General features: G+C 40.5%; 1 protein-coding gene across 2 annotated transcripts in view; it reads right to left on the bottom strand.

Moving 5' to 3' along the window:
• Nucleotides 1–25,443, bottom strand: part of ZMAT3 (zinc finger matrin-type 3) — a 54,907-nt gene that overhangs the window by 25,272 nt on the left and 4,192 nt on the right. For both annotated transcript variants that reach the window (XM_023184811.2, XM_023184812.2), the window contains exon 2: nt 24,335–24,661. In XM_023184811.2, coding sequence (XP_023040579.1) covers nt 24,335–24,604 — 270 coding nt within the window. In that variant the 5' untranslated portion in view covers nt 24,605–24,661. The remainder of the gene's footprint in view (nt 1–24,334; nt 24,662–25,443) is intronic.

The following is a 25,443-nucleotide window of genomic DNA, read 5'->3' as shown; positions in this document are numbered from 1 at the left end:
TGGATGAAGCTGGAAACCATCATTCTCAGGAAACTATCACAAAGGGACATGGATGAAGCTGGAAACCATCATTCTCAGGAAACTATCACAAGGACAGAAAACCAAATACTGCATATTCTCACTCATAGGTGGGAACTGAACAAGGGTATCACTTGGACACAGGGCGGGGAACATCACACACTGGGGCCTGTCAGGGGGTGGGGGACTAGGGGAGGGATAGCATTAGGAGAGATACCTAACGTAAATGACAAGTTGATGGGTGCAGGAAACCAATATGGCACATGTATACCTATGTATCAAGACTGCATGTTGTGCACATGTACCCCAGAACTTAAAGTATAATAAAAAATAATAATAAACAAAATTAAATAAAACCATGAAACTAGATAAGTTACCTAGACAACTCAGTGATAGCAAAGGACAAACCTCTAAGACACTACAATATCGAGTGTGGCGAAGAATCCAAAAATAAGATTGTGAATGCCTGAACCACGAAACAAGATAAAAACCAGGTAAGTGCAGTGTCATAGAAGTCTGGAACAAAGTGGCTCAAAAGAAGAGTCTAATTAAATACATTATGACCCAGGAACTCTACTTCTAAGTATTACCAAACAGAAACACACATAGGAGACATCCATAAGGATGCTCCTAGAAGTACTGTTTGTAACAGCAAAAAAGGTGGAAACAATTTAAGTTTATTATCCTACAGGATAATAAATTGTAGATTATTCATACAGAGGAACATTACACAGTAGTGAAAGTAAACACTCTAGGGCCATGCATGGAAACATGAATGGGTCTCATAACAAAATACTGAATAAAAACAGTAAATTGCAAAAGAAGATATGTAAGAATAATTTATAATATAGGGTCTCAAAATATAAAAAACAACACTACATACTTATATAGGGGAGCACCTATGTAGCAAATATAAAAAACAATGTGTGGTAACAATAAATATCAATCCAGTATAGTGGCTACATCTAGGGGCATAGGATAGGGATACAATTGGGAAGGGATATATGGGGACTTCAGTTGAATTAATAATTTTTACTCTTTAAACTAGATGGCAAATACACATGTTTATTATATTTTTGGTACCTTATAGCTGAAGGATTTCATAATCATTCAACACAACAACAACCAAAAAAGGGAGTGGTTCACCAGGTCAAAAGCTACTGCGGATAAAGTCAGGATAGAGAAGTGATACTTGGATTTGCAAAGACAGAGGTCACAACTGGCCTAAGTAAGAAACACTTCAGTAGAACAGTGAGAGATAAAAGGTCATGTGAAGTGGTTTAACTAGGAAAACACCCAGTACAGGGAACTATGCAGAAGAGCTCTATGACAGGGAGCAGAGAAATCAGGCATACAGCTAGAAAGAGAAACGAGATCAATGGAAAACTCTTTGAAAGATGGGTTTTACAGGCTTGTCTGTATGACAACAGGAAGAAGTCACTAAAAGCAGAACAGCTGATATAGGACCTGAAGAACTGAAGAGCATGACTACAGGAATACAGTCCGTGAAAAGGCAGAAGAGGTACCCAGTACTAGTGGAGGGGTCAAGGTTAGATAGTATCAGGTATTTTATTTCCAAAGCAGCATCCCCAGTAGTATTCAAGCAGATATTGCATCCACAACATAGTAACAATAATGGCAACTAAGAAAAGGATGCAAATTTGCAGGGCAAATAGCAGACAGGAGGCAGGACTAACTAGTAGCTCAGTAACTGCCCACTCAGACGGACAGAGCAGTGTGTGGAGACCCACATCATGAACTTTGGCTCCAAGAACTACAGCAGGAACATACCAGGAAAACCAAGGGTATCCGCGGACCCTTTGAAGGAGGCGGATTGCTACTGCAGGCTCTGTAGGACAGCTGAGGAACTGAGTCTGCTTGCTTTCTCAACTGGGAGGCTTGTGGTCTAGGGCAAGTTCTCAGCTCTGCCCACTAGCTGCCTGGAAATGAACTCAGTGCTGCAGACGGGGGCACAGTGGTAGGCAGACCAGCCTTTCAGGCTGTGGGATACATGCAAGCTGGGTGAGGCCTGTAACAGCCAGCTGTCCCCCAATTCCCTGGTGACCTGTGTGACACAGCAGAGGCAGCCATAATCCCCCTGGGAACATAACTCCATTGGCCCATTCACACCCCTATCCCCCACAGCAGCTGCAGCCAAGCCCCATCCAAGGAAAGTCTGAGCTCAGACATGCCTAACCCTGCCCCCACCTGACGATCTTCTCTATCCACCCTGGTAGAGGAAGACAAAGGACATAACCTCTTGGGAGTTCTGGGGCCCCACGCACCGCGTGATTATCTCTATACTATCATAGCTGATGCACTCTTGAAAGTGCCACCTCCTGGCTGGAGAAAAACCAACATAAAACCAGCACTCTTAACAAAAATACAACCAAGGACCCTCACACTGAGTCCACTTCACTCCCCAGCTACCTCCACCAGAGCAGGTGCTGGTATCCACAGGTGACAGGCATGAAGATTAATCACATAACAGGACTCCCTGCACACACTCCCCAGTACCAACCCACAGCCCGACAGATCCACTAGGTGGCTAGATCCAGAAGGAAAATAACAATTACTGCAGTTCAGCTCTCAGTAAGCCCCATCCCTAGGGGAAAGGGGAGAGTGCCACATCAGGTGAGCACCCTGTGGGACAAAAGAATCTGAAGAGCAGCCTTTGAGTCCCAGATCTTCCCTCTGACATAGTCTACCCAAATGAGGAAGAACCAGAAAAACAATTCTTGTGATACAACAAAACAAGGTTAACACCCCCAAAAGATCACCCTAGCTCACCAGCAATGGATCCAAACCAAGGTGCAATATCCGAATTGCCAGAAAAATAATTCAGAAGGTCAACTACTAATCCAATCAAGGAAGCACCAGGCCAAGCACAGTGGCTCATGCCTGTAATCCCAGCACTTTGGGAGGCCGAGGCAGGCAGATCACCTGAGGTCAGGAGTTCAAGACCAGCCTGGCCAACATGGTGAAACCCAATCTCTACTAAAAATACAAAATAAAAAAGCTGGATGTGGTGGTGCTTGCCTATAGTCTCAGCTACACGAGACGCTAAGGCAAGAGAATCGCTTCAGTCTGGGAGGCAGAGGTTGCAGTGAGCTGAGATCACATGACTGCACTCCAGCCTGGGCCAGAGCGAGTCTCAGTCTCAAAAAAAACAAAAAAGGCGGCAGGGCACGGTGGCTCAAGCCGGTAATCCTAGCACTTTGGGAGGCCGAGGTGGGCAGATCACGAGGTCAGGAGATTGAGACCATCCTGGTTAACACGGTGAAACCCCATCTCTACTAAAAACACAAAAAAATTAGCCGCATGTGGTGGTGGGCGCCTGTAGTCCCAGCTACTTGGGAGGCTGAGGCAGGAGAAAGGCATGAACCTGGGAGGTAGAGCTTGCAGTAAGCCAAGATTGTGCCCCACTGTACTCCAGCCTGGGTGACAGAGCAAGACTCCATCTCACAAAAAAAAAAAAAAAAACGGGGGCTACCCTCTTTGGGTCCCCTCCCTTTGTATGGGAGCTCTGTCTTCACTCTATTAAATCTTGCAACTGCACTCTCTTTTGGTCCATGCTTGTTACGGCTCAAGCTGAGCTTTCACTCCCCGTCCACCACTGCTGTTTGCCACCATTGCACACCCACCACTGACTTCCTTCCCTCCAGATCCGGCAGGGTGTCTGCTGCACTCCTGATCCAGGGAGGCACCCACTGCCACTGCCGATTGGGCCAAAGGCTTGCCATTGTTCCTGCACGTCTAAGTGCCTGGGTTTGTCCTAATCGAGCTGAACACTAGTCACTGGGTTCCACGGTTCTCTTCCACCACCCACGGCTTCTAACAGAGCTATAACACTTACCGCATGGCCCAAGATTCCATTCCTTGGAATCTGTGAGGCCAAGAACCCCAGGTCAGAGAACACGAGGCTTGCCACCATCTTGGAAGCAGCCCACCGCCATTTTGGAAGCAGTCCCCCACTATCTTGGGAGCTCTGGGAGCAAGGGCCCCCCGGTAACATTTTGGTGACCACAAAGGGACCTCCAAAGCGGTAATATTGGACCACTTTTGCTTGCTATTCTGTCCTATCCTTCCCTTAGAATTGGAGGAAAATACCGGGCACCTGTAAGCCAGTTACAACTGATTATCATGGCCGCCGGACTTAAGACTCAGGTGTGAGGCTATCTGGGGAAGGGCTTTCTAACAACCCCCAACCCTTCTAGGTTGGGGACGTTGGTCTGCTGGAGCCAGCTTCCATTTTCAAATTTCTTGGGGAAGCCGGGACAACTGGAGGCAGAAAGCTGTCGTCCCAAACTCCCAGCATTAGCTGGCTGAGATCATGGTGCAGCCAGAAATCTCTACTCAACAGTCGGCCATGCATGCGCCGCTACCTTTCCTTCTGACCCATACCTCCTGAGTCCCGACCGCAACTTTCTTGAAAGTGTAGCCCCAAAATTCTCCTTACCTCTGAATTTACTTCCTCTTATCCCTGCCTCCCAGGTACTAATGGTTCAGACTTTCATTTCCTCTAGCAAGTTGTATCTCCAAAGGGATCTAAGGAAGCTCTAGGCTGTGTCCTTAGTTATCCAGATGATAAACCCAGGGAGTCTTATCGCTGGTGTCCCTCCCAATTTAGGTATACAGCTCTCAACATGGGCAGTTATGTGGGACCCATTCCCCACCACCCTTGCCAGGGCCCCAAGTTTGTAATGGCTAAGAGGAGAGAAAGAGACAGACAGAGGAGAGAGACAGAGACAGACAGAGGAGAGAGAGACAGAGGAGAGAGACGGAGGAGAGAGAGAGAGAGAGAGATGGAGGAGAGACGGAGGAGAGAGAGAGACAAAGACGGAGTCAAAGAGAAGAAAGAGAAAGAAATAGTGGGAAAAAAAAAGTGTGCCCTATTCCTTTAAAAGCCAGGGTAAATTTAAAACCTATAATTGATCATTGAAAGTCTTCTCTGTGACCCTATAATACTCTAATACTACCCTGTTGTCAGTGTAAACAAGGGTATAGCCTGAAAACACTGAGACCACTGACAGTAGCTTTCCTTTCAAAAATCCTTAACCCAGTAACCCATGGATGCATTCAATCTGTAGCAGCAACTGCTTTGCTAACAGAAGAAAGCAGAAAATTAACTTTTAGAGGAAACCTCATTGTGAGCACACCTCACCAGTTCAGAATTATTCTAAGTCAAAAAAGCAAAAAGGTAGCTTACTAACTAACTCAAAAATCTTAAAGTGTGGGGCTATTCTCTTAGAAAAATGTAATTTAACACCAACCACTGATAATTCCCTTAACCCAGCAGATTTCCTAACAGGGGATTGAAATCTTAATTACCATACAAAGGTCCAAGCAGACCTAGGAGGAACTCCCTTTAGGACAGGACAATAGATGGTTCCTCCCAGGTGACAGGAAAAAACCACAATGGGTATTCAGTAATTGATAGGGAGACTCCTGTGGAAGCAGAGTTAGAAAAATTGCCTAATAATTGGTCTCAAACATGCTAGCTGTTTACACTCCGCCAAGTCTTAAAGTACTTACAGAATCAAAAAAAGACTATCTTAATACTGACTCAAAAGGTTACCTACACCCTCCCTGAAACGAATTTGCATAAGAACTGTTTATGGGAATGCATCTTGATGGCGCAGCTGGGTTGTTATGAAATACTCAGGAACCCAGCCCAGCTCTAGGACTCACCCCTGAGCACAAAGGCAATGTTGGGCACGCTGGTAAAGGACCACTAGAATCCAGCAGCCCAGACCCCTTTCTTTGTGGTCAAGAAAGGCAGGAAAAGGGGTGCAGGACTGCTACATCGGTGAGCATAACTAATCCGATAAGCAGAGGTCCATGGATGGCTACACACCCCAGAAAGGAATAAGCATTAGGACCATAGAGGACGCTCTAGGACTAATACTCATCGGAAAATGACTAGGGTGCTGGCATCCCTACGTTATTTTTTCAGATGGGAAACGTTTCCCCCAAGGCAAAAATGCCCCTAAGATGTATTCTGGAGAACTGGGACCAATTTGACCCTCAGACGCTAAGAAAGAAACTACTTACATTCTTCTGCAATACCGCCTGGCCATGATATCCTCTTCAAGGGGAAGAAACCTGGCCTCCTGAGGGAAGTATAAATTATAACACCATCTTACAGCTAGACCTCTTTTGTAGAAAAAAGGTAAACGGAGTGAAGTGCCATAGGTACCAACTTTCTTTTCATTAAGACACAACTCGCAATTATGTAAAAAGTGTGATTTACATACAGGAAGCCTTCCCTACAGGAAGCCTTCAGAGTTTACCTCCCTACCCCAGCATCCCCCCAACCCCGACTCCTTCCCCAGCTAATAAGGACCCCCTTCAACCCAAATGGTCCAAAAGGAGATAGACAAAGGGGTAAACAATGAACCAAAGGTGCCAATATTCCCCAATTATGCCCCCTCCAAGCAGTGGAAGGAGGAGAATTCGGCCCAGCCAGAGTGCATGTACCTTTTTCTCTCTCAGACTTAAAGCAAATTAAAACAGACCTAGGTAAATTCTCAGATAACCCTGATAGCTATATTGATGTTTTACAAGGGTTAGGACAATCCTTTGATCTAATATGGAGAGATATAGTGTTACTGCTAAATCAGACACTAACCCCAAATGAGAGAAGTGCCACCATAACTGCAGCCTGAGAGTTCGGCGATCTCTGGTATCTCAGTCAGGTCAATGATAGGATGACAACAGAGGAAAGAGGAAATTCCCCACAGGCCAGCAAGCAGCTCCCAGGGTAGACCCTCACTGGGACACAGAAATCAGAAAATGGAGATTAGTGCCGCAATCACTTGCGTGTTATAAGGACTAAGGAAAACTAGGAAGAAGCCTATGAATTATTCAGTGATGTCCACTACAACACAGGGAAAGGAAGAAAAACCTACTGCCTTTCTGGAGAAACTAAGGGAGGCATTGAGGAAGCATACCTCTCTGTCACCAGACTCTATTGAAGGCCAGCTAATCTAAAAGGATAAGTTTATCACTCAGTCAGCTGCAGAAATAAAAAAAAAAAAAAAAAAAAAAAAACTTCAGTAAGTCTGCCTTAGGCCCAGAGCAAAACTTAGAAACCCTATTGAACTTGGCAACCTTGGTGTTTTATAATAGAGATCAGGAGGAGCAGGTGGTAGGGGACATATGGGATTAAAAAAAAACAACAAAAAAAAAGGCCACTGCTTTAGCCATGGCCCTCAGGCAAGCAGACTTCGGAGGCTCTGGAAAAGGGAAAAGCTGGGCAAATGGAATGCCTAAGAGGGCTTGCTTCCAGTGCGGTCTACAAGGACACTTTAAAAAAGATTGTCCAAGTAAAAGTAAGCCACCCCCTCGTCCATGCCCCTTATGTCAAGGGAATCACTGGAAGGCCCACTGCCCCAGGGGATGAAGGTCCTCTGAGTCAGAAGCCACTAACCAGATGATCCAGCAGCAGGACTGAGGGTGCCCGAGGCAAGCGCCAGCCCATGCCATCACCCTCACAGAGCCCTGGGTATGCTTGACCATTGTGGGCCAGGAGGGTAACTGTCTCCTGGACACTGACACAGCCTTCTCAGTCTTACTCTCCTGTCCGGGATAACTGTCGTCCAGATCTGCCACTATCTGAGGGGTCCTAGGACAGCCTGTCACTAGATACTTCTCCCAGCCACTAAGCTGTGACTGGGGAACTTTACTCTTTTCACGTGCTTTTCTAATTATGCCTGAAAGTCCCACTCCCTTGTTAGGGAGAGACATTCTGGCAAAAGCAGGGGCCATTATACACCTGAACATAGGAGAAGAAGGACCCGTTTGTTGTCCCCTGCTTAAGGAAGGAATTAATCCTAAAGTCTGGGCAATAGAAGGACAATATGGACGAGCAAAGAATGCCCATCCTGTTCAAGTTAAACTAAAGGATTCCGCCTCCTTTTCCTACCAAAGGCATACCCGCTTAGACCCGAGGCCCAACAAGGACTCCAAAAGATTGTTAAGGACCTAAAAGCCCAAAGCCTAGTAAAACCAAGCAATAGCCCCTGCAATACTCCAATTTTAGGAGTACAGAAACCCAATGGACAGTGGAGGTTAGTGCGAGATCTCAGGATTATCAATGGGGCCGCTGTCCCTCTGTACCCAGCTGTACCCAACCCTTATACTCTGCTTATACAAATACCAGAGGAAGCAGAGTGGTTTCCAGTCCTAGACCTTAAGGATGCCTTTTTCTGCATCCCTCTACATCCTGACTCTCAATTCTTGTTTGCCTTTGAAGATTCTTCAAACCCAACATCTCAACTTACCCGGACTGTTTTACCCCAAGGGTTCAGGGATAGCCCCCATCTATTTGGCCAGGCATTAGCCCAAGACTTGAGCCAATTCTCATACCTGGACACTCTTGTCCTTCAGTACGTGGATGATTTAGCCGCTCATTCAGAAACCTTGTGCCAGCAAGCCACCCAAGCACTCTTAAATTTCTTCGCTACCTGTGACTAGAAGGTTTCCAAACCAAAGGCTCAGCTCTGCTCACAGCAGGTTAAATACTTAGGGCTAAAATCATCCAAAGGCACCAGGGCCTCCTCAGTGAGGAATGTATCCAGCCTATACTGGCTTATCCTCATCCCAAAACCATAAAGCAACTAAGAGGGTTCCTTGGCCTAACAGGTTTCTGCCGAATATGGATTCCCAGGTACGGTGAAATAGCCAGACCATTATATACACTAATTAAGGAAATTCAAAGCCAATACCCATTTAGTAATATGGACACCTGAAGCAGAAGCGGCTTTCCAGGCCCTAAAGAAGTCCCGAACCCAAGCCCCAGTGTTAAGCTTGCCAACAGGGCAAGACTTTTCTTTATATGTCACAGAAAAAAACAGGAATAGCTCTAGGAGTCCTTACACAGGTCTGAGGGACGAGCTTGCAACCCATAGCATACCTGAGTAAGGAAACTGATGTAGTGGCGAAGGGTTGGCCTCATTGTTTACAGGTAGTAGCAGCAGTAGCAGTCTTAGTATCTGAAGCAGTTAAAATGATACAGGGAAGAGATCTTACTGTGTGGACATCTCATGATGTAAACGGCATACTCACTGCTAAAGGAGACTTGTGGCTGTCAGACAACCATTTGCTTAAATATCAGGCTCTAGTACTTGAAGGGCCAGTGCTGCGACTGTGCACTTGTGCAACTCTTAACCCACCCACATTTCTTCCAGACAGTGAAGAAAAGATAGAACATAACTGTCAACAAGTAATTGCTCAAACCTACGCCACTCGAGGGGACCTTTTAGAGGTTCCCTTGGCTGAGCCCGACCTCAACTTGCATACTGACGGAAGTTCCTTTGTAGAAAAAGGACTTCAAAAAGCAGGGTGTGCAGTGGTCAGTGATAATGGAATACTTGAAAGTAATCCCCTCACTCCAGGAACTAGTGCTCAGCTGGCAGAACTAATAGCCCTCACTCGGGCACTAGAATTAGGATAAGGAAAAAGGGTAAATACATATACAGACTCTAGGTATGCTTACCTAGTCCTCCATGCCCATGCAGCCATATGGAGAGAAAGAGAATTCCTAACTTCTGAGGGAACAGCCATCAAACAACAGGAAGCCATTAGGAGATTATTATTGGCTGTACAGAAACCTGAAGAGGTGGCAGTCATACACTGCCGGGGTCATCAGAAAGGAAAGGAAAGGGAAATAGAAGGGAACCGCCAAGCGGATATTGAAGCCAAAAGAACCGCAAGGCAGGACCCTCCATTAGAAATGCTTATAGAAAGACCCCTCATATGGGGTAATCCGCTCTGGGAAACCAAGTCGCAGTACTCAGAAGAAGAAATAGAATGGGGAACCTCATGAGGACATAGTTTCCTCCCCTCAGGATGTCTAGCCACCGAAGAAAGCTTTTTCCTGCAGCTAACCAATGGAAATTACTTAAAACCCTTCACCAAACCTTTCACTTAGGCATTGATAACACCCATCAGATAGCCAAATCATTATTTACCAGACCAGGTCTTTTCAAAACCATCAAGCAGATAGTCAGGGCCTGTAAACTGTGCCAAAGAAATAATCCCCTGCACTGCAGGCCATACATTTCAATCCCTGTATCTTTAACCTCCTTGTTAAGTTTGTCTCTTCCAGAATCAAAGCTGTAAAACTACAAATAGTTCTTCAAATGGAACCCCAGATGCAGTCCATGACTAAGATCTACCACGGACCCCTGGACCGGCCTGCTAGCCTACGCTCCGATGTTAATGACGTTGAAGGCACCCCTCCTGAGGAAATCTCAACTGCACAACCCCTACTATGCCCCAATTCAGCAGGAAGCAGTTAGAGCAGTCGTCAGCCAACCTCCCCAACAGCTCTTGGATTTTCCTGTTGAGAGGGGGGACTGACCTGTTGAGAGACAGGACTAGCTGGATTCCCTAGGCAGACAAAGAATCCCTAAGCCTAGCTGGGAAGATGACCGCTTCCACCTTTAAACATGGGGCTTGCAACTTAGCTCAACATCCGACCAATTAGATGGTAAAGAGAGCTCACTAAAATGCTAATTAGGCAAAAACAGGAGGTAAAGAAATAGCCAATCATCTATTGCCTGAGAGCACAGCAGGAGGGACAATGATCGGGACATAAGCCCAGGCATTTGAGCTGGCAACGGCTATCCTCTTTGGGTTCCCTCTCTTTGTATGGGAGCTCTGTTTTCACTCTATTAAAACTTGCAACTGAGAAAAAAAAAAAAAAAAAAAGCAGGCACCACAGAAAGGTGAAGTCCAACTTAAAGAAATCAAAAAATAATACAGGTATGAATGGAAAATTTCCAGTGAAATACCATAAACAAAAAACAATCACAACTTCTGGAAATGAAGGACATGCTTAGAGAAATGCAAAACACACTGAAAAGTCTCAGCAATAGACTCGAACAAGTAGAAGAAAGAACCTCAGAGCTCAAAGATAAGGCTTTCGAATTAACCCAAACCAATAAAGACAAAGAAAAAAAGAATTTTTAAAAAATGAACAAAGCATCCAAGAAGTTTAAGATTATGATAAACAACCAAACCTAAGAATAATTGCTGTTCCTGAGGAAGAAGAGAAATCTAAAAGTTTGAAAAACATATTTGAGGGAATAATTGTGGAAAACTTCCCAAGCCTTGCTAGAGATCTAGACATCTGAATACAAGAAGCTCAAAGAACACCTAGGAAATTCACTGCAAAAAGATCATCACCTAGGCATATAGTCATCAGGTTACCCAAAGTCAAGATGAAAGAAAGAATCTTAAGAGCTATGAGGCAAGAGCATAAGATAACCTATCAGATTAACAGCAGATTTCTCAGCTGGAACCCTACAAGCTAGAAGGAACTGGGGTCCTATCTTTAGCCTCCTTAAACAATTATCAGCCAAGAACTTTGTATCCAGTGAAACTAAGCTGCATAAATGAAGGAAAGATACAGTCTTTGTCGGACAAAAAAATTCTGAGATAATTTTGCCACTGCCAAGCCAGCACTACCAGAACTACTAAAAGGAGTTCTAAATATTGAAACAAATCCTCAAAAGACACCAAAATAGGATAGCCTTAAAGCATAAATCTCACAGAACCTATAAAACAACACAATGGAAAAAAAAAAAAAAAAAACCCAGGTATTCAGGCAAAAAAAAAAAAAAAACACAGCACAATGAACAAAATAGTACTTCACATCTCAATACTAAAATTGAATGCAAATGGCCTAAATTCTCCACTTAAAAGATTCCAAATGGCAGAACGGATAAGAATTCACCAACCAAGTATCTGCTATCTTTAAGAGACTCACGTAAACTTAAGGTAAAGGGGTGAAAAAAGATATTCCATGCAAATGGACAACAAAAGTGAGCAGGAGTAGCTATTCTTACTTGAGACAAAACAAACTTTAAAGCAACAGCAGTTTAAAAAGACAAAGAGGGTCATTATATAATAATAAAAGGACTAGTACAAAAGGAAAATATCACAATCCTAAATATATATACACCTATCACTGGAGCTTCCAAACTTATAAAACAATTACTACTAGACTTAACAAATGAGATAGACAGCAATACAATAATTGTAGGGGACTTCGATACTCCACTGACAGCACTAGACAGGTCAGAAAGTCAACAAAGAAACAATGGATTTAAACTATATGTTAGAAGAAATGCACTTCACAGATATTTACAGACCATCCTACCCAACAACTGCAGAATATACATTCTATTCATCGGCACATGGGACATTCTTCAAGATAGACCATATGATAGCCACAAAACAAGTCTCAACAAATTTAAGAAAATCAAATTTATAGCAAGTACTTTCTCGGACCACAGTGGAATAAAATTGGATATCAACTCCAAAAGAAACCCTCAAAACCATGCAAATACATGGAAATTAAATAACCTGCTCCTGAATGATTGTTGGGTCAACAATAAAATCAAGATGGAAATTAAAAGATTATTTGAACTGAATGACAATAGTGACACAACCTATGAAAACCTCTGGGATACAGCAAAGGCAGTGCTAAGAGGAAAGCTCATAGTATTAACTGCCTACATCAAAAAGTCTCAAAGAACACAAATAGACAATGTAAGGTCACACCTCACAGAACTGGAGAAACAAGAACAATCCAGACCCAAACCCAGCAGAAGATCAGTCAAGATCAGAACAGAACTCAATGAAACAAAAACATTACAAAAGATAAGTGAAACAAAAAGTAGGTTTTTTGACAAGATAAACAAAATTGATAGACCATTATTGAGGTTAGCCAAGAAAATAAGAGAGAAAATCCAAATAAGCTCAATTAGAAATGAAATGCGAGATATTACAACCCATACCACAGATATACAAAAAAATCATTCAAGGCTACTATGAACACCTTTATGTGGATAAACTAGAAAACCTAAAGGAGATGGATAGAAATATACAACCCTCCTAGATTAAACCAAGAATACATAGGAACTGAACAGACATGATTGCAATGGTAATTAAAAACTTACCAACAAAAAAAAGTCCAAGACCAGCAATATGCACAGCTGAATTCTATCAGACATTCAAAGAAGAACTGGTACCAATCCTACTGACACTACTCCAAAAGACAAAGAAAGAGGGACTCCTTCCTAAATCATTCTATGAAGTCAATATCACCCTAATACCAAAACCAGGAAAGGACATTACAAAAAAAAAGAAAACTACAGACCAATATCCCTGATGAACATAGATGCAAAATCCTCAACAAAATACTAGCTAACCAAATCCAACAGCATATCAAAAAGATAATCCACCATCATCAAGTGGGTTTCACACCAGGGATTCAGGGATGGTTTTACCTCTAGGGATAGTTTAACATCCTTGAGTCAATAAATGTATACACCACATAAAGAGAATTAAAAACAAAAATCATATGATCACCTCAATAGACAAAGAAAAAGCATTTGACAAAATCCAGCATCCCTTTATGGTTAAAACCCTCAGCAAAATCAGCATAGAAGGAACACACCTTAAGGTAATAAAAGCCATCTATGACAAACCCACAGACAACACTATATTGAATGCGGAAAAGCTGAAAGCATTCCCCCTGAGAACTGGAACAAGACAAGGATGCCCACTTTCACCACTTCTATTCAACCTAGTACTGGAAGTCCTAGCCACAGCAATCAGACAAGAGAAAGAAATAAATGGCATCCAAATCAGTAAAGAGAAAGTCAAACTGTCACTATTTGCTAATGACATGATTGTGTATCTAGCAAATCCTAAAGACTTATCCAAAAAGCAACTGGTACTGGTAAATGAATTCAGCAAAGTTTTGGGATACAAAATTAATATACACAAATCAGTAGCTCTGCTATACACCAACAGCGACCAAGCAGAGAATTAAATCAAGAACTCAACCCCTTTTACAATAGCTGCAAAAAAAAAAAAAAATAGGAATATACTTAACCAAAGAGCTGAAAGACCTCTACAAAGAAAAGCACAGAACACTGCTGAAGGAAATCATAGATGACACAAACAAACGGAAGCACATCCCATGCTCATGATGGGTAGAATCAATGTTGTGAAAATGACCACACTGCCAAAAGCAATCTACAAATTCAATGCAATTCCCATCAAAATACCATCATCAAATTCAATGCAATTCCCATCAAAATACCATCATCATTCTTCACAGAACTAGAAAAAAAAAAATGCTAAAATTCATATGGAACCAAAAAAGAGCCCTCATAGCCAAAGCAAGACTAAGCAAAAAGAGCAAATCTAGAGGCCTTACATTACCTGACTTCAAACTATAGTATATGGCTACAGTCACCAAAACAGCATGGTACTGGCATAAAAACAGGCATTTAGACCAATAAAACAGAATAGAGAACGCGGAAATAAATCCAAATACTTACGGTCAACTGAGCTTCAACAAAAGAAACGAAAACATAAAGTGAGGAAAGGACACCCTATTTAACAAAAGGTGCTGGGATAATTGGCAAGCCACATGTAGAATAATGAAACTGGATCGTCATCTCTCACCTTATACAAACATCAACTAGAGATGGATCAAAGACTTAAATCTAAAACCTGAAACCATAAAAATTCTAGAACATTGGAAAACATTCTTCTAGACATTGACATAAGCAAAGACTTCATGACCAAGAACCCAAAAGCAAATGCAACAAAAATAAAGATAAATAGATGGGACTTAATTAAACTAAAAAGCTTCTGTACAGCTAAAGAAATAATCAGCAGAGTAAACAGACAACCCACAGAGTAGGAGAAAATCTTTGCAATCTATACATCCAACAAAGGACTAATACCTGGTCTACAAAGGATTCAAACAAATCAGCAACAAAAAACAAACAATAGCATCAAAAAGTGGCCTAAGGATATGAATAGACAATTCTCAAAAGAAGACATACAAATGGCCAACAAACATATGAAAAAAATGCTCAACATCACTAATTATCAGAGAAATGAAGGTCAAAACCACCACATGATACCACCTTACTCCTGCAAGAACGGCCATAATCAAAAAATCAAAAAATAATAGATGTTGGTATGGATGTGGTGAAAAAGGGAACACTTTTACACTACTGTTAGGAACGTAAAATAGTACAACCACTATGGAAAACAGTGTGGCAATTCCCTCCTTAAAGAACTAAAAGCAGATCTACCATTTGATCCAGCAATCCCTCTCCTCGTTATCTACCCATAGGAAGTCATTATATGAAAATGATACTTGTACACACGTTTATACGAGCACAATTCGCAGCTGAAAAAATACGCCCATCAGTCCACAAATGGATAAAGAAAATGTGGCATATATTAATATATACTATGGAATACCACTCAGCCATAAAAAGGAACGAAATAATGGCATTTGCAGCAACCTGGGCTGGGCGTGGTGGCTCACGCCAGCAATCCCAGCACTTTGAAAGGCTGAACGGGTAGATCACATGAGGTCAGGAATTCAAGACCAGCCTGGCCAACATGGTGAAACACTATCTCTACTAAACATACAAAAATTAGCCAGGCACAGTGGCAGGCGCCTGTAATCCCAGCGACTCCGGAGGCTAAGGCAGGAGAATCACTTCAGCCCAGGAGGCGGAGGTTGCAGTGAGCAGAGATTGCACCACTGCACTCCAGCCTGGGTGACAGAGGGAGACTCTGTCTCAAAAAAAGTAAAATAAAATAAATCAAAATAAATAAAATTAGAATATAGGTATAGATATAGAATATATATAAAATTAGAATCCATAAATCCACAGTAATATAAATAACTGAATAAATAAGTGCAAAAATGGGAAAGATCTTTCTTAAAGTAAAATTCCAAGTAACAAGTTTAGAAGGAATGATTAAAACAAAAATCACCAATTGGCAAATGCCACTCTAATAATTATTGGAGACAAGAATCATCACTGACCAAAACTATGATGAGAAATAAAATATTCACAGTCTTAAAGCACCTCCCCATATAACATTTGTTGAACACAAAAAGAAAAAGAATAACTTTGCAAAGGAGAACCATGGCAGGCACCAGCTTAAACGAGTGATCAGAGTTAACAGCACCAGTAATAAAAGATATTCACATCACATCTTTGTTGATATGACACACTAGGAAGAACACAGTATCATTTCTGTGGTATTCTTGCTAAAAAAAGACATAACCTGAATGTAATCAAACATCAAACAAGCCCAAATTTGGGACATTCTACAAAACAACTCTTCAAAAATGGCAAGATGATAAAAAGCAAAGAAAAACCAAGGACCTAGTCAAATTAAAGGAGACATGAAAACGACCTGCAAAATTTCATCCTGGATTAAATAACTGGAACCAGGGAAAGGCCATTAGTACACAATTAATGTAATGTAAACAGTATATAAACAATATTATTTGAATTTGTGTTAAATTCCTGATTTTGACAACTATACTGTAGTTATGTAAAATGCTAATGTTTGGGGAGCCTGCATAAGGTGCATACAGGAATTATTTGTACTATTTTTGGAACTGTTTTGTAAGTCTAGAATAATTCAAACTAAAAAGTTGATAAAATAAAAATAAAACTTGTCAAATGCCACAATTGTCCAATGCAGAGCTGGGACAATCTGGTTCCACTGCACCTTGGGAACACTCAACACTATCAAGGACTATCTCAGGTACCAGGAACTCTTCTAAATGCCCTACACATATTAACATGCAGGTATTATTAGTATCATCCTTCTCCTCATCATCTCTTTCTTCATGAAGTAGAGAAGGGTTAGGAAATGTTTCTGATATCATATATCTAGCGAGTAGTAAGACCACAAGATCAAATACTAGTCTGACCCCAAAGTCTGTGATTTCAGGTTCTTAATTAATATCCTATAAAATAGATGCTATGAAATGAGAATAAGAAATCCAGAAGTCTTATTTATTTAAATCAGTGTTAATTTCCTGATTTTGACAATTGTACTGTCATTATGTAAAATGTTAATGTTTGAATGTAACATTTAAATTTAAAAATTAAAAATACGACTGTCAAATTTAAAAATTCAATATGAGATTAGAAGTTAAGAACATGTGTCAAATCAAAAAAAAAAAAAAAGAGTGATAAAAGCAGAGACAAACAATATAAAGAATCAATCCATCAATTATACTTCAATAAAGCTAGAAAAATAAAAGAGAATCAATCCAGCAGAACCATGATAATGGCTAACAGGATTCCTAGAAGGAAAGACAAAAAATCTAGAGAATAGTAACTAAGAAAGAATATTTTTTTCTTTGGGAGGCCAAGGCAGGTGGGCCATCTGAGGTCAGGAGTTTGATACCAGCCTGGCCAAGATGGTGAAACCCCATCTCTACTAAAAATACAAAAAACTCAGCTGGGCATGGTGGCAGGCACCTGTAATCCCAGGTACTCGGGTGGCTGAGGCAGGAGAATCACTTAAACACAGGAGGCAAAAGTTACAGTGAGCTGAGACCGCGTCACTGCCCTCTAACCTGGGGAACAGAGTGAGACGCTGTCTCAAAAAAAAAAAAAAAAAAAAAAATATTTTTTTAAATTCTCCAGAGCAAGAGAAACAGAAGTACACAAACTGAAACGATCTACCAGTGCTGACCAGGACAAATGAAAAAGTATCCAGGGGAAAACAAGACACAACCATCATTGTCAGATCTCAGACTACAAGGATAAAAAGGAGAGCCTAAAAGCTTCCCGGGGAAAAAAAAGAAAGACACAAAATTAAAACAGGTCACCAACAAAAGAATAAGAATCAGAAGATTTCTCTTCAGCAACATTAGATAAAAACAGAAAATAGAGGGCAGCTGTTAACATTCCAAAGAAAAATAATCTTCAACCTGGAACTGAATTGTCAAATATGAAGGCACAATGCAAATTTTTAGAAACACCAGGCTCAAAAAAATTTATTCCCCATTACTCCCTCATTTTATTTCAAGGAAAAAAATGTGTTATACATTTATATTCATTCTTTCTTCCTTAAAGTAATGTGACAATATACTCCAACAAAACAAGATTTAAAAAAGAAAACACATATATTTAGAAAATAGTGGTCCAACCTAAAGAGCAGTAAGTCCAAAGTTGACAAAGCTGTGCAGCAAACCAAAAAGATGCCAGCTGAAAATGGAGCAAGGAGATAGATGGATCTAGGATAAAAAGAAAATTCCATACAATAAAAAGTGGGGTTGAGACTTAGGCGTGGAGAGGGGAATGGTGATATGAAAAATATAATGCTAGAAAAAGAGGGGAGAAGAAAAGCAACTAAAAACTCCAGGAAATACAAAAACCTACACTCCGGGAAATACAAAAACCTATACAATGAAGTAGTGATTCAAATATAGAACAACTAATCCAAACTAGAACAACTAGTCAAAATCAGAATCAGAAAACAGTAGGTTTCATGAAGATAAATGAAATGTAAGCAATATAAAGAAAGATTGAGATGCTAATAGCTTTTTTGTAAGGCTTAAGATTCTTCTCTCTAGTTTTTTTTTAAAAAGTACCAGAAACTCAAGGAAAAACAGAAAGTTATTTCAAAGTTATAATCCACATATGAAGAAAACTAAAATAGACACAATTTTGAGCAACTGGTAGCACTCAGGAAAGGGTTACCTATTTGAATATCTCTTGTGAGTAGCATGAGATCATGACACTGGAAACACAGGGAAGGAAACAGCTCTGCAGTGAACAGTATTTCTCCACTTATAATAATGCAAAATTCCCTATTCACAATAATGCAAATGCTGAATGTTAATTTTCAACAATTGGCATCAACCTGCAAATAGAGCATGGAAAACTTAATTTGATGACAGAATGGATAAAAACATGATCAATCTCGACAGTGTCAAAGTAAAACTACAGCCAGCTCAAGTTGGGAGTTGGAAAGGAGAGAATGGAGAGGGAAAAAAGGAAGGGAATGGGTGGAGAACAGGTAATTACTACTTTCCATTATAAACCCTTTGGTTCCTTAGGCATTATTTTAAATACAAATATTTTTAAATTTTTTTAGGAGAAAGTTGTTACCATTGGCTAATGCTACAAAGGGGTCAAGTGAGAAGGAGTTAGATTTGGCCTGTGAGATCATGGTGACACTGGAAAGGACCATTTCAGCGGCCTATAGGAATGGAAATCAGCATACTGTGGGCTGGGGAATGAATGGGAAATGAAGACCTGAAGACAACAATTATACCCAGCAGAATGCTAAGGACAGGAGAGAAGAGGAGAAAGGTTGCTGACAGCAGGGATTAAAAGTATGGGAAGGTTGCTGCTGCTATTTTTATTTATATAGAAGAGACTTGAGCACAGTTTTTGATTGAGGTGAAAAGGCGATGAAATCCAGAAAACAGGATGAGGAATCAAACTCGGACAAAAGAAAGGGTATCTATCATTTTGAAATAAGAAGAAATGAGGTAGGGGTAGACTAGAGGAGGAGGCAGAAAACTGGCAGGATCACAGAGAGCTTCTGCCCTCTCAAGTGATCAAAGCAACAGCTAGAAAAGCCTACAGAGGTGGTGATTTCAGAGAGCAGAACAAGAAAACCAACAAGAATTGATTCTTGGGTAAATGGACTAAGCTGACAGACGAGTAGTATGGTTGAAATTTGAAAATCATTTTATTTGAACTTACATTTGAAAATCATTTTATTTTGCCTCATTTGTTGGTTGAATTATTCTTCATGAGACTCTTTTAAGGTAACCTGGTATCTGGATCTAAAAGAGTATCTCTGGAGAACGATCGAGGAAAACAAAGTTTTGCTTATTTACACAAGGTCCTACAGCAAGTTACTATCAAAGTAGTAACAACAGTAAGACAACTGTATACCATCTCATTCTGCTCATTTGAGACCCAAACACTTCTAAACAATCGCAACCTATTTCAACCAACCAGCATTTATTAAGATAACACATGCAATTACACAATACTGCACAGGAAGTACAATGACCCCTACTTTACAGATATTTTATAAAGAGAGATTCAGTGTCTTGCCTAAAGTAACTGAGCCAAGATTCCAGCCCAAAGCTGTTAGATTCCAAAGCATATATACCATGTGTAAAGCACACGCATTAAAACCAAATCTGAAGTGCATTTTAGCCATTCTCAGTCCACTGTAAGTCCATTTGGAAAAAAGTCAAATCGGAGAATTTTGAATACATGAAAATTAGCTGAGATTTAATTCACTGATCCAAATCTGGGTGATCAATATTAAGATGTAAGTGCCAAAATCAGTGCTTTAAATTTTGGGGAAAATCTAACAGCATTCTCTTCATTATGAATTATGAATTAAGACTGCTACACTCAGCATCCTAATTCTAAAGCTACTCTTCCACCTGTATTCTCTTTCTCTAATCAATCTAATTAACATAGTAGGTTGTTATTTGACTACTAAATATTACAAATAGAAAGCCATGTTTATGACAAATTTTATAAATGTACTGTAAGTAGATCTTGTCAAATGTATACATGCAAATTAGCAAATAAACTGGTGACTTTAAACTGTGGATGCCTTAGCAAAATTCATCCATGCTTTTTGCTTTTTTTATTTCTGTTAATAACCTTCCATGCTAAAGCAATTCCTCCTCTGGGTATTTATGCTGATGAAACAGTGGTATGTTACCCCATGCCAGCCTTGCCCTAAGTAACCTGAAGCCTGCAGATAGACTTTAATAAAATGAAAGTATGTTTTTCTTCCAAAGATTGGATTTTAAATTAAGTTATACCTAAAGCCCTAATTTTAAGAACATAAAATTCGATGGCTTCATTAAAAATGAAACAACAGCTGACGATGTTTTGAAGCCACCTGATCAGTCTTAAAAAGTACTTGGAATAAAACTAAATCTGTAATGACTACAGATACACATGGGTCACTGCTGAGGTAGCCCCAGCTTGGGAACACTGGGACGTCAGGAAAAAACGCTAGTGAGCTTAAAGGGAAGTATTTATTGGGTAGTTTCCACTGCATGTCCTGGATTACTGGAACCTGATACAGTCTGGCTCTAGTGTAACCACTGTTGTTTACAATACCTGAGGCAATTTGAAACTCCACAATTTCAACAATGGCATCAACTGACTAAAAAGTTTTGAGTAATGTAATCACAGTGATTTATCACTTCTCACAAATGCATTTCTAGCTCATAAACAGGCTACCCATGACCCATTTTATCTCACACATAACTGAAATAATGAAGGTACAGTTTGGTAATGCTCTGTATTAAAAATTAGAAAGTAAGTTTTTAGTCTTGAAATAAAATTGTACAGCCATCATCTCATTTAACCCTAAACCACTTTGTTGTATTAGTCTACAATCATTGGCATTCTGCTTATTCCTGTGCTTGGTAAGCCTTACTCATTGGTCTTACCCTTCTCTTTTTTGTGTGTTTTGTTGTTGTTGTTGTTATTGTCATTGTTGTTGTTGCTGTCTTTGTTTGCTGGAGTGCAGTGGCATGATCATAGCTCACTGCTGCCTCAATCTCCCAGGCCCAAGTGAGCCTCCTGTCTCAGCCTCACGAATAGCTGGGACTACAAGTGTCTGCCATTATGCCCACCTAATTTCCTTGTATTTTTGTAGAGACAGGGTCTTGTTATCCTGTCCAGGCTGGTCTCGAACTCCTGAATGCAAGCAATCTTCCCGCCTCAGCCTCCCAAAGTGCTGGGATTACAGGTGTGAGTCACCACACCTGGCCTGGTCTTAGCCTTGTCTTCAGTAATCTTTCTTTTATTACTGCTTATTCATGTACACCCTCTGATGCATCTTTTTGGCTAACATTTCTATGCTTTCCTTCTTTGGTAGCTCACCCACTTCTAGAGTTATGTTCACACTCTGATTGTTTATTATCCTGATCTACATTTTGGACTATACACTCTTGACCATTTCTATCGTCCAGATTTCACTTCTAAGATGACCTTTTTTCTATGTTCCCCTAATGTAATTGCTCTGTATTTTTACATATGAACTGCTTTGCCTTAGTTTCTCTGTTAAAAACTTCTCTCTTTAAGAGTTACCAATAACATCAGTCTCATTCGAATCTTTGCTTCCAAAGTCTTAGCAATATACTTTATTATACCCAAACTTTTCATTTTCTGTAAGCTTCTACTTTCTGATTACTAGCTTACCTCCTTTCTTTCCCATCTTTACGCTGGTTTTTAGGTGCTTAAGTTGTCCCGTTACATCCTGTTCTCCTTCAACCTTTCCACTTAAAAATTCTGATTTTTGAGAAATTTACCTAAATTGTATTTCCCTTTTCTTAATTTTCTAATTTATTTATTCACTGTATCATTGAGGAAACTGAAATTAAGTATAATTACTAATCTTGTCAACTAAAAAGTTTAGAACAAACATATGCAAAAATGTAAAATAAAAGAAAAAAACAAATGTTGATTCTGTTTATCTAGTTTTAGCCTTATAACCCAATGACCTTGCATCAAACTGAATCTTCTCTATGTATCATCAGTAGCACCCTTCAAAGTCCATGAAGTCAAAAATTTTATTAGAAGAAAAAAGAAATAAGGTATATGTATAATCAATGGACATGTTAAAATTACACACTGCCCAAGAGTTTTTTCCCTCATAAAAGTAAACAACTCTTCCTTAAAAGGGAATTATAGGCTGGGTGTGGTAGGTCACTCATGCCTATAATCCCAGCACTTTGGGAGGCTGAATCTAGCCAACATGGCGAACCTCCATCTCTACTAAAAATACAAAAACTAGCTGCGTGTGCTGGTGTGCGCCCAAAGTCCCAGCTACTCGGGAGGCTGAGGCATGAGAATCACTTGAAGCCAGGAGACAGGGGCTGCAGTGAGCCAAGATCATACCACTGCACTCCAGCCTGGGCCACAGAGCAAGACTCTGTCTCAAAATAAATAAATAAATAAAGGTAATTATGTATGTGTATAGCATACAAGTGGGTTTGCTCCCAAGTTAATGATTTGTTAGGGGCTTTATACGGCTAATAATTAAACCTTGAGAACTCTGGCTTCTTTTTTCAAAGTGAGTCTTAGGCTATAAAACTGAACATTCCGTAGGAATAAATGAAGAAAGCTAATACAGTCTTGGAGTTGAGATGAATCATCCTAACAGACTCTGCTTGAATGGTAAAGACAGGCAAAGGAAGACCCTGTATCAAACAACTGTACTGGACAGCAAGGTGATGAGAGTAGATACTGGGGAAAGGGGGAAAATGTAAAAAAAAAACCAGAAGAGGCCTTTAGGAACCAATGATGACACAGGTCAAGATCTGCGAGATATAATTAACTCAACTCTGCACCTGAGGGCAAAACAAAACCACATAATGGGAACTTAAAGAAGGCAACATATTATGTCTTCCCCTAAATACCAGAGAAAACAATTGACCATCAAAATACTTCCGATATACAATCAAAAAGCAACACAATAATCAGTCTTTGGGATCAAAGCAAAACAGAAAAGACTTAACACTCACAGTAAACAAAAACTTTAAGTTGGAGAAAGTTATGGTGCACAACAGAAGAAACACCTGTGTAACAGTCTTCTACCATACTTATTACTAGAGATTTTCATGCAGATAATAAATAAATCAATGATGTCCCAGGAAGACATCATTCAGTGGGTTTTGTCCTTGATTATTTCCCAGGTCTCTTTTCTCCAAAAAAGAAAATTATTTAACTTTATACAGACAAATGTCTAGAATAAAAAGAAGTATTGTACCCTCTCTTTAGAACCAAAGTTTAATTTTCCATTTAAACTTTACATCTTAAAAACCAGTATTAGTTTACACTAACAGGCTAAAATAAATTAGCATATGCTTATTATGAATGAAGGATAGGGCTTAATATTCCAATGTCATTGTATTCTCACTATAAAAAGATACCTGTGTTTTCCTTACCAGTGATAGGATATATAAGAGTTATAAGTCAAAAATGGAAAGCATGAGAGTCATGCACAGAGGTCACCCTGAAATGATACAAATTATATTAGCTTCTAAACAATTTTATACTAAATTGAGTTTGGTACATCATGGGTTTTTTTGTTGTTTGAGATGAAGTCTTGCTCTGTCGTCCAGGCTGGTACATCATGTTTTAAATACTTGTTCTTCTTAAGACCACAGGTTCAAATGCCAGCATAGATAATTTACATTTGCCTACAAAGACTGCTAAGCTATCGAACGCCACACAGCTTAGTGTAAGAGGTTGAGATCCATTCTACAAAAAGTGATACTTATTTTTAAAGTAAAAACATAAGGCCTTTAATCAAACAAATTTATACTTAGTTGTTCTCTAAGCCATCTTGATATTCCACGCACAGTCATATGTGGAGAGACAACTGCTAAACAGGAAGAGCCCTGAAATGTTCACCCCACTAAATGCCTGGTTTTCTTTTCTCCCTTTACCTGATAATGAGCCTGGGCTTGCTGTGCAGAGTTCAAGGTGACATTGCAGAGTTTGCAGTACAGGGGCTTACATAGCTCCTCCAGGGCACAGTCTTGCTCCCCTTCCTTTGATAACTCTTCTTCCCCTGCAAGAGGCAAGGAAGCCTCCTGCCCAAAAGGCTTCTGTGGTGGAAGCTGCAAGGTTCCTGTAGACCTGGTGGCCACTGACATAGGAGGCGAGGGTGAGGGCTGCTTAGGTGGAGGAAGCACGGCGTGTTGCAAGAGGATCATTGGGTAGGAAAGCCTTGGGCATAATCCAGTGGGTGATGAGAAGCAAGGTCTTCAAATCTGAATCAACAGCAAAAAAAAACAGAAACAAAAAACTCACTTAAAAATGAGACTTCACAAGATAACATGTAAATGACAACATAATCTGACCCTTTCTTCTACTTCTCCAAACCCATCCTTGGGACTTCTTTCCTTTGGCCTCATTTAGTAGACTTCCCCTTCCTGTTAATTCATGTTAACATGGTACTCTTCCACTGAGAATGGCTTTATAGATTTGGCTTTATTTTGCTTGGCACCGTTCCAACTGCTATCCCTCTGGCCCATGAACATTAATAGCATTGCATCCAAGGCTAATTAAATCCAAAAGTCACATGGCTGAAATGGACATCAAAGGTCACCTAGTCCAGACCCCTTCCCTCAGGCACACTAACACTTAAACACTCTTAATGATAATCATGCACAGACAAAAACACTGCGAGCTGTCCAGGCATGGTGGCTCATGTCTGTAATCCCAGCCTTTTGGGAGGCCGAGGTGGGTGGATCACCTGAGGTCAGGAGTTCGAGACCAGCCTGTTTGAGACAATGTGGTAAAACCCCGTCTCTACTAAAAATACAAACATTAGCTGGGTGTGGTGGCAGGTGCCTGTAATCCCAGCTACTCGGGAGACTGAGGCAGGAGAATCGCTTGAATAGGGAAGGCAGAGGTGGTAGTAAACTGAGATCATGCCACTGCACTCCAGCCTGGGTGACAGAGCAAGACTGTGTCTCAAAAAAAAAAACAAAAACAAAAACAAAAAAACGACCAGCTAAAAATCTTTTTTTTTTTTTTTTTTTTTTTTTTT

Source organism: Piliocolobus tephrosceles, chromosome 2 (genome assembly GCF_002776525.5).
Source record: "Piliocolobus tephrosceles isolate RC106 chromosome 2, ASM277652v3, whole genome shotgun sequence".
NCBI lineage: Eukaryota > Metazoa > Chordata > Mammalia > Primates > Cercopithecidae > Piliocolobus > Piliocolobus tephrosceles.
The sequence above is the reverse complement of the archived record's forward strand: the minus strand, read 5'-3'. Positions and strand labels throughout refer to the sequence as shown.